The sequence below is a fragment of the Poecilia formosa genome, unplaced genomic scaffold, assembly GCF_000485575.1.
Source record: "Poecilia formosa unplaced genomic scaffold, Poecilia_formosa-5.1.2 Scaffold798, whole genome shotgun sequence".
Lineage (NCBI taxonomy): Eukaryota > Metazoa > Chordata > Actinopteri > Cyprinodontiformes > Poeciliidae > Poecilia > Poecilia formosa.
The window spans coordinates 72,737-88,629 of record NW_006800737.1 but is presented as its reverse complement, the minus strand read 5'-3'; the positions used below and the strand labels follow the sequence as shown (position 1 = coordinate 88,629).

Here is a 15,893-nt window from a genome sequence, read left to right as displayed (position 1 = left end):
CAAGCTCAACATCCACAGTAATTACAGATGGTGTGTGTGTGTGTGTGTGTGTGTGTGTGTGTGTGTGTGATTACTTGTTTCTGTTAATTATATTCATACCGGATGTTTGCGCCCCTCCTGCATGTTTTAACACGCTGAGTCGGATGTCGGGAAGTTTTTGTTTCATCCAACAGATTTAGTGGCTGAGAGGAAAAACCTTCTGATTACCTAGAAACGTGACCCGACCTCCACATTAAGACTTCATTAAAAACTCGTTTCAAATTGCTGCGATTACCATAAAAATGTCAAACATTTAAAGTGAATAAACGAGACGAAACTGTTAGGAGCGCAAATGACATTCGTGATGTGAAAATGATCTGCTGAACTAAAGCATAGAATTAATTTCCTCACTTAATTTCTTTGTAAAATATTTACTGATTTTTCACAGCAACACTTCATTAACCATTTAGAAATATTCGATCCAATTTGCTAATCAATCGAATTTGATTTTGACAAACTTAGTTAAATTTTCTGTCTGAGACTTTGTTCAAAAGTTTTCATCCATGCAGCAAAGACATTATTATTATTATTGTTATTATTATTATTATTATTATTGTCTATCATCCCAACTGAATGTCTGACTGGATTAAAGCAGACTAACTCCCCGTGAGGAGTTTTAACACCTCAGGGAATCGAACCACAGACAACCGGAGGGACACGGTGCGCTGGCTCTGCCTGTCTGTGTGTGTGTGTGTGTGTGTGTGAGGTGAAACCTGCTGAGGGAAATTAATCCAAATATTCTTGGATGTCTTATTTAAATATATGGTGTGAAGAGCTTCTAGTCTGTAAGAAAAGAGACACCATGGTGACGTCTCCATGGAGACGTCACCATGGAGACATCACCATGGTGACGTCTCCATGGTGACGTCACCATGGTGTCTCCATGTCACCATGCTGGAGAAGTTCAGTCAGTTCGATCTGACTGAACTTCTCCACAGCTGTTAAGTATGGAGAGACATTTTATTATATTTATATTCTAAAATCTCAGACTGTCCAATCTGAGGTGAAAGGTCATTTTATTTATTTAGCACATTTTCAGCAACCAGGCCATTCAAAGTTCTTCACCTGAATTAGAGGAAATACAAATAAAACAACAAAGCCAAAAGACAAAAAGGAAACAGCTAAAAGCTAAAGCTAAATGTTGCTTCTCCATGTTGGATTCTTGCTCTGGGTTGATCAGGACTCCACAACCCATAAACTTGCAGGAGTTTCTCTACGTCCTGCTCCAATATTTAGACTTTAAAGATTTAAACCTTAGCTTTAAAGTGTAAAGCTAAATGTTGGTCTAAAGTAATAAAAACTCCGCAATTCATGATCTAACAGGAGCTAGAAGTCGACATTCCTGCCAAGGTTTTCAGAGTTTTTATTCCAATCAGGATGCTTCTGTTTCTGGCTTTGAAAGCTGATACACAATAATACATTTAACAACATAATACATTTTAATAATAATCATAATAATACATGTTCTGCTGCAGGTCGTTTGGTTTGTGAGGAGCAGAAAACTGGAAAACTGTTGGTTTGTGCAGTTTGACCTTAGAGAACGAGTCAGCTCTCTGCTGAGGCTCTCGCCTCGTCCTCCTGACAGAAAGGGTTTAATCTGCAGAGTCTTTACTGGGATCACTGGTTGCAGGAGATCCTCCAGTTAAACCCGTGTGAAGCGACGGATCTGGCAGGTTTTACCCAGAATCAAGTGAGGACACAAACCAGTGGCTGTGCTGCTCAGTAATTGTTTGCAGAGCGCTCCACATGACTCGTGTTGACCTTTAATTTCAGGCTTTGTGGTGAATCCGTGTGTGTGTGTGTGTGTGTGTGTGTTTGGGGAGTGAGTTACTCTCCGGGCGTGCCTGTGTGAGCTGTGTGCCATCGATACTGTTTTTATTGCACCTTGTGCCAAGTGCTAACAGCCGGTACGAGTGGATGCAGCTGCAATTAGCATAATTGAAATAATAATAATGCTGACGAGCGTTGTGAGTGGAGGCAGAGCGTCGCCGTGACGATGGGCCGTCTGGCCGGCCCGCAGCATCCGGTTTAATTGGGATAATGGCTGCTTTAGTGATGCTGCTGCCAGATTCACTCCATGTTTGTTGATTTATTTATTTTTTTTATCGGGTTTTGGGTCAAAATTTGTTTCCAGTAAAAAAAAAAATCCAATTTAAAAAGTGCTTCAGATATTTTTCTAAATTAATTACTGAAATTATAATTCCAAGAAATGATTATTTTCTGACTAATTTTTTATGTTCACAGACTAGGTTTGTAATTTTGTAAATAATTTTCTGTACATGGAAGTTTGTTTCATTGAAGATAAACTTCATAAATACTGAAAATAACAAGTGAAATATTGTTTAAACTGTAATATGTTCTGCATTGATGGTTCCATCTTTAAGGAAAATCTAAAACTTCCCTTTTGCTCCCGGCTGAAGAATGTTGCTCTGACTTATTATGGGATGTCTCTGGATGCTGAACCTGGAGGGTTTATGGGTCCGAACAGAAAGAATGAAAACTGTTCATCTGTGGCGGCGCAGTGTATCCCACGTAAGGAGGCGTTGGTCACAGGTTCGAGTCCCGGCATGGTGACCTTTGCCCCCTGACCCATCCCTCTCAAATAGAGGCCGCTTGAGCCCATAAAGCTGCTCAGCCTCAGTGACTCAACTCAATTTGAATCCTTCTGCCACTGAAAGGAGAGAAAAATCATTTATTTATAGTCCAACCTCTTTCCTCTACAAATACTTTATGACAATGTGAAAAAGTTTGTCAGTGTTTTGCAAATTTATTGAAAGTAGAAATCAGATCTGCATAAGTTTTCCGAGTCTCTGCTGAATACTTTGCTGCTCCAGCTTCCAGTCTGACTCCCCTAACGGCCGGTTGGGTCCGTTCTTCTCCAGCTGCTTCGGTTCAGAGACGTCTGTCGGCCATTTTCAGATTTCACCAGACAGTCAATCTTTGTTTCATCAGACCAAAAATATCTGGTTTCTCCTGGTTGCTCAGGGTTTCTGTCAGGAGCCTCTTTGGTCGGGCCGCTGCCGTCTTTCTGTTCTGCTCTAGTTGGAGAAACAGTTTGAAAAGCCCGTCAGTCCAGTGGTACCAGAACTGAAGGTTTGTTCTGGTCAGTTGTATAAGTTAGGGTCTTTTGGTTTCCAGTATTCTAGTGGACCCTGTGATGTTGGTGTGTTCGCCTGGGAGATGCATCTTTGTACCTCGATCACGTCGTCATGGTGACGTTTCAACTGGCTTCGACTTCCATGTTCAGCTGCTGCCACAGGTTCTCATTGGAGAAAAAAATAAAATGCATCTGTATAAAATTGCATAAAATACAATTTGGCGCGGTCACATCCAAACAACAGGAAGTGTATCGGTCACGTGGTTTTCCTTAAAACCACAAAGTGATTTGTAAGAACATTAAAATAGAAATAAACACAATTAACAATCATGGAGCAGGTGGTTGAGCTGAAGGCCCAGGTCAATCTCCTGCTTTCTGGAAACACTGGAGTTCGTCTCCCAGTGTTGACCTGTTTGTCTCCCAGTGTTGACCTGTTTGTCTCCCAGTGTTGACCTGTTTGTCTCCCAGTGTTGACCTGTTTGTCTCCCAGTGTTGACCTGTTTGTCTCCCTCACGGTGTTCTGACTATCATTGCTACCTTGTCAGATTTTCCTACTGCAGAACGGATTGATAACTATGTTTGTTTACAAACAAAACTACATCAGGTTGTTAATATTAATATATTGGATTATTTGAGTGAGTGAAGTGGAAACTTAGGAGTTTTGCTTAGCTTAGCACTGGAACAATATATCATTGATGAAACCACAAGATCACTGCCTTCATCTGAACATCTTTCCGTCTAAAATGAAAAGCTATAGATGTATAAAGTAATATTTTTATTAGAATATCCTACCTGTTAAAATGTTTTAAATACAGAGGCGTTTGAAAAAATAAAACAGTATCAGACGGGAAACAGGTTTTTATTGGAATTAAACTAAACACAGAGATCACTGTAACTGTTTTTGCATTAATACGTTGTGTGTCTGTCATCAGCAGCAGCTGCACCGGACAATGAAATGGTGGGATACATTAATATTACACGGTTATTTCAGCTTCAATCCATAGTATTGCTACCAACATCTATTTAGCAAGGTTTAATAATAAGAGTGTAATTAAACTAAAATATTTTAAAGTACATGGACAAAATAGCCACCAAAACAAGATATTTTGTCCTGATTAACAATGACTTGTTTACAGTAGTATTGGGTTTGCAGACGGCAAACTAAAGCCATAAATATATTTACAAACTGCTGTCATGTAAACTAAAAAAATAAATTTAATAAAGCTTACCGTAATCTGTGATGAAATAAAACACATAAAATGAAACTTCCACAGGTAGGATAAGAAATTTGCTGAGTAAGCAGAGTGTGACGTAGCATCGATGGCGTCGCCACCAGGTAGGATAGATTGATGGGCAGCATAGATAAACAGAACACCTGTTGGTGAAGCTCCAGTTACAGTAAGACAAAACCTGGAAGTAAATCCTACATCTCACCTGTAATATCAATAAAAGTTCATCCATGTAAACTAATTCAAATATCCAAAAGAAAGGAACTGGAATAATCTGAAAGAAAAATGATCAAAAGTGGAAATGAGAACCGAATAATCATTATTTTCTGTGATAAGATCAAAATGGTCCCACAGGGGAGAAAACTTCCTCTATTGATTCATCCGGTAGTTAAAAACCAACACAAGGCCAAGAACACAAAGTATCTCCGTCCAACAAAACACTTTCTCCCTCATCCATACAATTTGGCGCGGTCACATCCAAACGACAGGAAGTGTATCGGTCACGTGGTTTTCCTTAAAGTGACACGCGCATCTCGGCGGATGTGCCGAGGTTTCTGTCATCTGGCTCTTCACTAGATTTCTCTCAGGATCAGCAGAGAAAACGCTCATCTGTCAGGGATTCCTGGAAATGCTTAGCAGGAAAATAAAGACGGGCTGCACAGTGGTGCAGTCGGTAGAGCTGCTGCCTCGCAGCCAGAAGGTTCTGGGTTTGATTCCCGGTCCGGGGTCTTTCTGCATGGAGTTTGCATGTTGGGTTCTCTCTGGGTACTCCAGCTCCCTCCCACAGTCCAGAAACATGACTGTCGGGTAAATTGGCCTCTCCAAATTCTCCTTAGGTCCTGTCCAGGTGACCCGTCCAGGTGACCCGTCCAGGTGACCCGGACAGGTCACCTGGATGGGTCACCTGGACAGGTGACGCCGCCTCTCGCCTGGAATGTTAGCTGGAGGCAGCAGCACCTCCCGACCCCACAGGGGACAAGAGTGTTAGGAAATGGATGGATGGAAAATAAAGACATCTGTGGTCTGACAACGGGTCGGAAGTCAGAACCGCAATGTGACCTACAGAATGACATGTTTACTCCTAACTGAGCCTGGTTCTGGTTCTGGTTCTCCTGGAGCTTTCTTCGTGTTAAAGAGGGGTTCTTCCTCTCCACTGTCGCCCTCTGCTGGTTTTCTTCAGATCTTAGCTACTGGACCGCTGTACCCTAACCCCTAACCGCTGTATCGGGTCTGACAGGAGCAGGGCTGAGGTTTGGTGCCGGACCGGGTCGGCTTGTTTCCTCTGGTCTCCTTCGGTTCTGGATTGGAGCCGGCTGGTGGAGGATCAGAGGAACTGGTCAGGACACGACTTTGTTGTTATTTCTGATCCGTTCTCATGGTTTTGATGATCCTGATTAGAACCGGCTGGTTCTTCTGTAACCTGAACGGGTCGCACAGTGACGACCTTCCTGAAACTCAGACGGATTATTTAGCTTCACCTGATTAAAACTGCAGCCATGTTGGGACAAGTCCGAGTTTCAGAGCAACATTTGTGTATTGGGCTGATTATAAAAGATAAAAAAGATTAAATTTAGCTCAACGTGTCGGTGATGAAGCTGGAAACAAATCTGCTGTTCTCTGCCTAATAATAAGTTATTATTATTAGTCCCTTCCTAATTATCTGATTATCTGATATAGGTGTTCTCATATATGAACTTATTAATATACTTATTACTTACTAATAATAAGTAATAGGTCTGATCAGATGTGGATGGTTTAATTTCATGATAAATCTTAAAGAAATCAGAAAAATCTGTGATTTATCATCAAAACCTGAACTTTTCTCTCCTCAGCAGAATAATAAACAGGAAACGTTCAGATTTACCTGAGACCTGCTTCAGCATATTTCATAAAAATAACCGTCATGATTAATGATTGCAGCTGAGCCAATTTCCTCTCAGATGTTTAAGGATTTATTGCTCCCATTGTTTCCAGTGTGAAGCTGGAGGAGGCTGCTGGTTGTACTGGCAGACAGGTGTGAAGCTGCTTTTTCACACAGGAACACACTGATTTCATTTGATGTTGGAAGTGTTGAAGTCATGGCCGCCGTCTTTCTGCTGCTGTTATTTTTATCTCGACACTCGGCGGCTCCTATTCCCAGCGAGCCTCCATTAAAACGGCCAAACGCACCTGAGCTGCCGCTCCGCCTGGAGTTCCTCTGCAGCCTCTCCACTCTGCGTCCGGCGGGCCAAACGCTGGGAGTCAGGAGAATTCGCTTTCAACCAACCGGCCTGCAAATGAGGCATTAAGCATCGGTAATGGAGGCTCAGAAAGGTCAGGGCTGTATTAATCTGCCGTCTGGGGAAAACTCCCCCGAGCCAGGAAGCAACGGGAGAGCCGGCCGGCAACTTTCCAAAAACAAACCCAGAGCATGAATAAATATTTCTCCGTGATCTGGCGTTTTATTGATCATGAAGTGTTTTAGGAAATGAGATTGATGTGAAAATATTTGGCTGCTGTTTGGAGCGTTTTCCCTGTTGGCTCTGAGTTCCTGCCAGCAAAGGTCAGAGGTCGCCTCCTGCAGGAACATCGACCTGAAGCTCATTTTACACAGGCTTTAAATCACCGCTTAGATGACCTTCTGACCCCAGTGATTTTTACATCATTAATAAGAAGAGAAATATTTGCTTAAGGAGTTTAATTTTCATATTTAAATTTTTTTCAGATGTTGATTTTTGCATGAGTTGAATTTTTGGAAAATTGATAAATATTCTCTTCCTTAAAACAGGAAATGAGTTCATTGTGTTTCTTCTGTCACTTTTGAACTAAATAATTAACTATCTTCTGTTTTTTGAGCTCAAATTCACCTTTTTCACTGTAAAATCCTCTGTGACTTTAAAACAGCAAGATCTGCTCTGATTGGTCCAAAGTGGGGCGTTAGGTCAGCTGCTGTCTGGTCCAGGTGCGTTCAGGAGCGAACAGTCCTTTTATTCTCCATAACCTGATTTTATATCATTTAATTGGGCCAGATACATTTCCAGTAATAATGAACAAAGTTGATCTTTTTGTCCTTAACAGCCTGCCGTAGACGGTGCAGCAGCGTCTCTCTTTCAGCTTCTGATTAAATCCTCCTTTATCGCCTGTGATTAATGTTTTCTTGTGTTTCTCAGAGTTTTCATGTAGAATCACACATAATTTCACAACAATTAGCCGACTTCATGTAGAGACACGTTTGCTGATGTCAAAGTGAAAATGAGATGAGAGTCAGTGTCGTCATAATGAAGATGAGTCCTAATTTTCTCCTGCATGTTCTAGAAAAGACTCAGCGATCCATTCACAGTGTGTCGAAGCAGGACGCATCCAGAACACGCAGGGTGTCGACCCACCAGACGTTCAGATCTGTTGAATTAAACCTGGTTACTGCAGATTTGTCAGACCTGAAGTCAGGATGAAACCAGAAAGCTACAACCTGCTGACTGTAGCTGCAGGTCCGCCATGTTTGATGAGAGCCCTCAGACTGTTGTTGTGTGTTTCAGCGGCGTTGGGCTGGCCCGGGCCCACTTTGAGAAGCAGCCTCCATCCAACCTGAGGAAGTCCAACTTCTTCCACTTTGTGCTGGCGCTGTACGACCGGCAGGGCCAGCCGGTGGAGATCGAGCGGACCTCCTACATAGACTTTGTGGAGAAAGACAAGGTAACTTTGGATTCACTGTTTGGACTTCATGCTGCATTTCTGAACATTATCTGGCGACTTCTGCTATGCGAAACTTACTTGAAGACTATTCCTGACCACAGTGTCCCCCATGACCCAGGTTATGATTAACCCGGCTCCAACATGGCTCTGGGGCTCATAAACGTTCCCTGGATCCCCAGGGTTTGGGGATGAAGGTGAGCTGGTGAGGGCAGTGAGATTGGCTCCAACATTCAGGTTATTTCAGGTCCAGCTCCGTGTTCCTGAACGCAGCAGCCCCACCCAGCAGGATGACGTTACTTGGCTCCTGCTGAAATGTTCTGGAGGGCCCAAAACTTCCAGAACTTCTGACATTCCTGAGCTAGAAAGCCCAGCAGACCTGCAGAGGAGTCTGTGAGGAGCTGTATCAAGACCCATTTAGACAAGGAACAGATCCTAAATTGGATTTTCCTGGCTGATTGGTGCAACCTTCAGTTTTCCTCCCTGTAAAGGAATCCTGACGTTTTCCCATCAGTGTGAACGTTTCTCTGCTGCCTCTCAGTGAAGCCAGAGTCGCCCTAACATCCAGGCAGGTTCGAGCTGTTTGTTCTTTGATCTGCCGCCAGCTGGCACCAACTTTGTCCGCCCACTCGCTCACCTCGGCTTTGACCTCTAGTCTCTCGGCCCTATGCACTGGGACTGGGCCAACGTCACAGGCACGGTTGGCATCGCACGGCCGAGCGGTGAGGCTCTGACTCGGGAGGAGAGAAATAAAATGGGGAATAAATGTTGGGACGAAGGAGAGCAGAAGGTCAGGAAGGCAGGGAAAGGACAGCAGTATCCAAATATATTCCAACTCTGTGTCAGTGTTGCTTGATCTGATGAACGTGTGCAGGGCCCTCAGTCCAGCTTCCTCCAGAACTGAGGGCCAAAAACTGGTCCAGGCTGCATGAAGGGAGTCCGAACATTGACTCAGTTAATTCATTATTTCAAATTCTCGTCCGATCAGTTTTCTGAAACATAAAGTTTGTCCCATCGCAGTGATTCCTGCAGGCTCCATTACATGAATTTTCCCAAATCTCAGAAAACGTGGTTTCCAGGAGAAATGATTCCTCAGTGTCACACTAATCTGATCAGTAACCCTGACCTTAACCCTTGACCCTGAACCCAGACCCTGATATGGTCCAGACTTGGTGTGAGATGTTTACAGCAGGATTTCTGCTTCTGTGTGGCAGGAATATAACGGAGAAAAGACCAACAACGGGATCCACTATCGCCTCCAGCTGCTCTACAGCAACGGTAAGTCCAGCAGAACCTGCCGAGGCCCAGTTGGAACAGACAGTGGGTTTGATCAGAAGCATTTAGGAGCCACATTATTTCCCAGCACGAGTGAATCGGTCTAATCAAGCTTTGGTTCTGGTTCTTTGGGCCTGCATATTTTACTGAATGTCTCTGTTAAGTCAAGTTTTCATGGATGGTGGTTTTGGTCGGGTTCTGCTGTTTAAGATGACAGTCTGTTTAAACTCACTGTGTGCATGAAGCACTACAGGAATCATTTCCTGGAATAACAGAATGTCAACAAAACTCGTTTAGTTGCACTGAATCGTATCACTTCATTTGACGGGTTGTGCATGAGACTGACATGACACATAAACATGAATAAGTTTTCATTAATATTTATGAATTTTGTCATAAAGTGTCATTCAGTAAATAATGACACTTTTAATGCAAAGTTGACATTATTCAAAATGTCTATGACAACTTGACATTAACCAAGAGTCATAATTTGTCATAAATATGTAATAATAGTTTTCAATTGTCAAAACTTAAAATGTTGTTAGTCTTACTTTTGCCGTTCTTGGGTTTTTTTTATTTTTTTGTTTATTTTTTTCCTTTAACCTTTGGCTTTTTTCCGGTTTTCTTTAGTTTTTATTGGGGTTTCAATTGTTTTATTACCCCGTTTTTTACCCCCTTGGCTTCTTTTTACTTCCCTTCTTAGTTTTGGACCAACCCTTTTTTCCTTTGGATTAAACTAAAGATAACTTGTTCTTCAGAGGGTTTAACGTCTGGTCAGTATATTGTTACTCTGAAATGCTGATTGAAAAACTAAAACAGAATTACTTATTCTTTAACTTAAGAAAATAGGTTCTTTCAACAGTAACATTTTTGCTCTGATTGTTTCAGCCATCGTAATAGTCTTCCTCTAACCCTCTGACAACAGGAGATCTTCTCACAGCTGCTGTTACAATTTTTTGAGTCTAATTGACCCATAAAAAGCGTCACAATTTTAAAGGCTTGCCTTGCTTTCTTTGGTCCAATACTGATACTAGCACAATATTCACTGCTATTGAATTTTACATCCAACAGTCCACATCCAGTATGTAAGGTGGTTGCTTAAATTCTTTCTATCAGTTTTAGATACTGAAATGTCTCCCCATGAGCAACAGTCATAGACAACATGCAAAATACACACAAAACAATCCAGACTTCTAAAAATCCTATGTAGTTGCATGTTATTCAAGCTGCAGTATGTAACTTTAATAAAAATGTTTTCTCCATATTTGTTAAAGCTGCCACCATGTTGTGACAGTTTGTTATGAGACAGATAATCTGTGAAAAGATCAATCTCCTCCATCTCCTCCCTGAACTACTGTTAGCTAAAGTAATGCACCGTTCTGACCAAAAACAACCAATGAGAACCAGGAGGAGGGTCTTAGCGCTGTCAATCATCCTCATTCACTCACTGCTAAATGTGCTAATGGTGGAGAAACAACTTATTGTTACAGGAAAAATGTTTATCTGCCGTCATTGGTTGCTATGCTAACCAGACTGAGCATTCACAACAGGCTATGCTAGCTGCAGCATGGCACAGAGCGAGGGGCAGGGAGGATGAGCAACACCACATGAGATGGTGATTGACAGCACTAAAACTCTCCTGCCTCTGATTGGTCATTTCTAGCACTGGGGGAAAGCAGAGGAAACAGATTTTTCACAGATTACCTCTCATACCGTACTGTCACAACATAATGACAGTTTTAAAAAATATGTTGAAAAAAATATATAAAAGTTGCATAATGCAGCTTTAATTTCACTTAGGAGAGGACGGGTCAGGAGGGACGTGGGTTAGAGCTGCTGCTGACCGATTCATCTGTTAAGTGGTAAAAGGCCCAGGGAATAAGTTAAATAGATGAATATGTTGGTAATTTCTTTCCTTAATTCATTAAATGCTAGTGAAATGGAGGCAAACAGTAGTTTGTAGCTAAGCTAACTATGCTAAATGGTTGATAATCTCATACAGTCTACTCACCTCTCAGAGAAAAACTGGGTTATAAATTAACACTCGTCTTTCTCTCTCTCTCTCTCTATTTTTTAAAAACCTAACTATCATTTCTCTTAGCAGCATAGTAACAGCCAGTCGTTCTCGTCTTCCACTGTCTGCTGCTGAACAGTCACAGTCAAGGCCAAGCAGGAACGATCCATTTCATGCAGATCCAGGGGGGTTCAGGGCAAATATGGATGTGTGTTTTTGGTCTGGGAGGGGTAACATTACATTTTTACTGCTAAAAACAATTTTAGAAAACACAATATGATTAATTTTGTAATTGACAGGGGCCCAATTTTTAAAAATTTCTATGAAAAAGAAAATTATTTTGTGGAGGGCCCCCAGTCGGTCAGGGGCCCTTAGAATTCTCCAAGCGTTTCCCCCCTGTGCGGCGCCCCTGCTGACGGGACAACCCCCTCTTCTCGGCGCTCCGACTGTAACGTCTGCCTTGACCACAGGAGGTTCAATGCATCAGATGTATTTTTAAGGATTTTTGGCTTTAATGGTCTTTATCTGACAGGAAGATGGTTGAACTGTGGCAAAAGTCAACAGGCCAGGACTCGAACCCATGATGGCAGAGTCGAGGACTGGGGCCTCCAAGTGGGGGTCACACTCTGACCCTGTCAGTCCTGGTGTCTTCCACCTTCCCCCTGGATGTTGTCCACCCACTTTGGTCCCTGGGCCAGTTTGAACCCATCCAGAACCAGAACCAGGCTTTGTTGTGAGGTCAAAGGTCTTCCATGATGTGAAACGTTTGAAGACTTTTCTCAGAGCTGGTGAAGAGAAAGGAAACCAGGAAAGTTCTGATGAGTTGGTTCTGATCCAGTCACCCTCAGATCATCAGAGCAGTTTGAGGGATGCTGGCGGTTCCTCTGTGGACCGGCGGTTGGTTCTCCTGGTTTCTGTCTGACGTCAGGCCGGCAGCTGAAAGAACCTCAGGCAGGTTTTTATCTTTGGTTTCTGCTGAACAAACTGAACCACAATAAGCCCAAATTCAGCCTTTTTGAGCAGCTGAGATTTGCAGCATGGATTGATGAAGTCCAGTTAATGATCGCCGTTTTCCCAGGTGAGGCAGTGCGACTCACATGATTTAAGATGCGTATTAAAGGTCACCTCAGCTGAGCAGTTTAAAGTCTGGAAAAAGTTTCTCATTATTAGAGCTGCAGACATCTGGAATGTGTGACGGAGCAGACTGGTCCGTCCATCGCGTGGTCCGGGGATCCTGGCTGATTGGAAACACTCGGCTCGGCCCGCGCCGGCCAGGTCCAGACCCCCGCAGAAGACCCGCATAAAGTGGGACATAAAGGAGCGTTTTTCTCCTCGGGCCAATAAATCCCCGTAATACGCAGTGGCGGATTAGCATGGTACGGAGGTAATTGACCTCATCTGCAACCGGGATGGATAGACGCCATTTAGGCTGCAGAGCGAGGAGTGAATCATGTCAATTAGAAAGCAGAGAAGAAGAAACGACCCAAACTACGAGGCGGCGCAAACCCATTTCTTCCAGTACAATTAGAGGCGCCGCACCGCTAACAGGTGTTCCCGGCAATTTTCCTCCTCCGCCCCATGTCGCGTTGGTGTCACATTTACGCCCCGATGCATCGCTAATAAAACACAAGCAGTCCTGATTGATATTTAATATGTCTGAGAGCGAGGACTCCTCGATCTGGTGGAGGCAGCGGGGGGCAGAGAGGGGGGGGGGGCGGCCGCCTATAAATAATGATAAACCGCTGCAGCATCGCTAATGCTGCGGGGGCAGTGAGGGTAACACAGCAGCAACTGGCAGATTGTTGCAGCGTTTCGATACAAAATGTTATTAGGACTCAGTTTGTTGCAGGACATCTGGACACATGTGTTCATGTATTCATGTGTTCATGTGTTCATGTATTGATGCTGTGTCAGCTCCCAGAACGTTTGGTTTCATTTTTCTCTTTTTTTGCTTTTTGGGTTTTCAGGAATCCGAACCGAACAGGATCTTTACGTCCGGCTCATCGACTCTATGACCAAACAGGTGAGACGGCCGACTAACACACCTGTCTAACACATCCAGCTAACACACCTGGCTAACACACCTAGCTAACACACCCTGGCTAACACACCTAGCTAACACACCTAGCTAACACACCCTGGCTAACACACCTAGCTAACACACCCCTAATAGAGCATAATGGTGACTGGAGCACCATCCGGTGCTCCAGTCACCATTATGCTCTATTATCTATGAAGCAAACGATAAACTCATCAAACTTCAGGATGAGTTTGATGTTGGTTTTTGACTAAATTACGTTTATCGTTTGCTTCAGGATGTTTTTCTGGTTCAGCTGCTGAAATGTTTTATTCTGAGACTCACCTGGCAGCTTTTACCGCATTCTCACCTGAACTCACTGCATCTGCAGAGAATCGATTCTCATCTCAGTCAGTTGTAGCAGAAGCGACTGCAGCATCATGAGCTGACTGGTTGAACTTTAACCTCCATCCAACTGTAATTTTAACTGGGTCGTATTTTTATGTCTATTAAACTAAAAACATATAAATACCTAGTCTTATTTGGATGAGGATATTTTTACTCAGGTTTTGGTTCGTGTCACATCTGCAGGATTCAGAATGATCCCGTGTCTTCATCCTCCTCTTCCTCTTTAGTTCCTCTTGCTCCGGCTTGCAGCTCTGATGCGTTTTCCTTTCCAGTTGGTGTAACTTGGTCCTGCAGGTTTTCCCATTTTTCCAGTTTTCACTCAGAACCCCTTGTGGAATGTCAACCTGTGAACGACTTTTCCTCTTCCTCCTCCTCCTCGTCTTCACTGCCAGCAGAAAATGTTTCCAGTCAGTCCGACCTCCCAGCCTCCATCAGCTGCTCTTCCTTCGTTTTTATGCTTCAGCAACTTTATTGTCGGCTCAGTTACCCTCAAACCAAACTCTACATAAATGTTTCCAAACAAGCTTTAGTGATTATCGTCACAATCCGTCTGGACAAAATCCAGAAAAACAAACGTTATTGAGGTTTTCCTGAACTGAGTCTGTGACGTTTCATGTGTCCATCTGCTGCTCCAGTCAGGATTCAGCCTCTCCTCAGAGCCACACATTTCAAATGAATCCAAGGCTTCATGTCTTGATATGTGGACTATCTTCCTGACACAGAATGTGTTTCACGGAGAGCGCAGCCTGAACGCCTCATGAGCTGCTGCTTTCCACCATTTTCATTCAGCTAAAGTCAAATCTCAATCAGAGTAAAAAGCCTTTGATAAGAATGTGACTGAAGCTGTTTGATCGCCTGAATCTGTCAGGATCTTTGGTGGTTTGACGCATCATGACAGATTTGTGAAAATGAAACTGTGACGATCTGTTTTTATGTATTTATTTATTTTTTTTCTGTGTCCTGTCCTCCCTGTTGGTTGATCCCAGCTGTGTCTAGTTTTCCTGATTACCCTCCCTGTGTATTTAAACCCACCTGTGTCCTTTGTCTCTTGTCGGGTCCTCGTCTAATGTCAGTTGTTGTCTCATGTCTCGGCTCTCCAGTAGAACTGCTAAGTCCTGGTTAGCGTTAGCTCTCGTTTTTCAGTCGTCTGTGCATCAGTTGCTACCGGTAATTAGCTGTGTGCTAATCTCTCTGCAGTGCCGCCTGTGTTGGACTGTTTGAGCTTTCATTATTAAATTCATCATTTCCTCTATAACCTGGGTTCATCCTCACCACCTCTCATTCTCCAAATCATGACAGAAATGATAACATTTTTGCAACTTTTGTTTTAAATAAAAGAAATTAGTACAAATAAATTTATTACAAAATAAAAGAAACAGACATTACAAGTGTCACGTTTCCATGTTAGAACTAAGTGCTTTTAGTAGTAATATCGACTATTTATAGTAATATTTATAGTAATATTTATATTAATATTGCCTCCAAACTTAGCAGATGGAAAATATTGTATTGAAACATAAAGTCTGACTTCAACAGGAACCGGTTCTGAAGCGTTCATGGTTTTTATTAGTCCTGGTTCTTCATTTGGTCAAGAATCTAAACTTTGGTAGAAAATAATATTTCTGTCATGATTTGCAGTTTCAGAGGTTTGGACCCAAAAGCAGAGAGATAGAGGCAGTTTGATGATTTAATGAAGATCGCCAAAGAGTACAAAAGTCCAGGCAGCACAGGTGAGCACTGAAGCTAGAAACTCAAACACTGGTAGCACTGGAAAACTACAAGGGTCCGACACAGGTGAGTATGAATACAAGCAATAATCAATGGAATGAGACAAACTGGGATCAATGAAGGGCAAGACATGCAGACCCAGGGACTAAAATAACCAAAAACACACAGAAATCCACATCCTGAAAAAAAATTATAAAAAGTAACTGAGTAAAAGTAATTAGGTACGAAGGAAGGGACTGAATTTCTAGTTTTAAACTCACGATTTTTCTATTCAGGCCCAACAGAACCAAAGAGCCTTAGTCCCATTGGCCAGTGCCACTTCAAGTCAGCTGTTGATTGGCTGATTGGCCGTGGGGGCAGGAACCAACACACACCCCAACAAAACCAACACACACCCCAACAAAACCAACACACACC

At 42.9% G+C, this 15,893-nt stretch overlaps 1 protein-coding gene across 1 annotated transcript in view; it reads left to right on the top strand.

Annotated features, from left to right (window-relative positions):
• The window catches only part of LOC103131633 (transcription factor COE3-like), a 92,271-nt gene that overhangs the window by 6,685 nt on the left and 69,693 nt on the right, over positions 1 to 15,893 (top strand). The window contains exons 2-4 of the mRNA XM_016666789.1: positions 7,881 to 8,037; positions 9,249 to 9,312; positions 13,291 to 13,346. Coding sequence (XP_016522275.1) covers positions 7,881 to 8,037; positions 9,249 to 9,312; positions 13,291 to 13,346 — 277 coding nt within the window. The remainder of the gene's footprint in view (positions 1 to 7,880; positions 8,038 to 9,248; positions 9,313 to 13,290; positions 13,347 to 15,893) is intronic.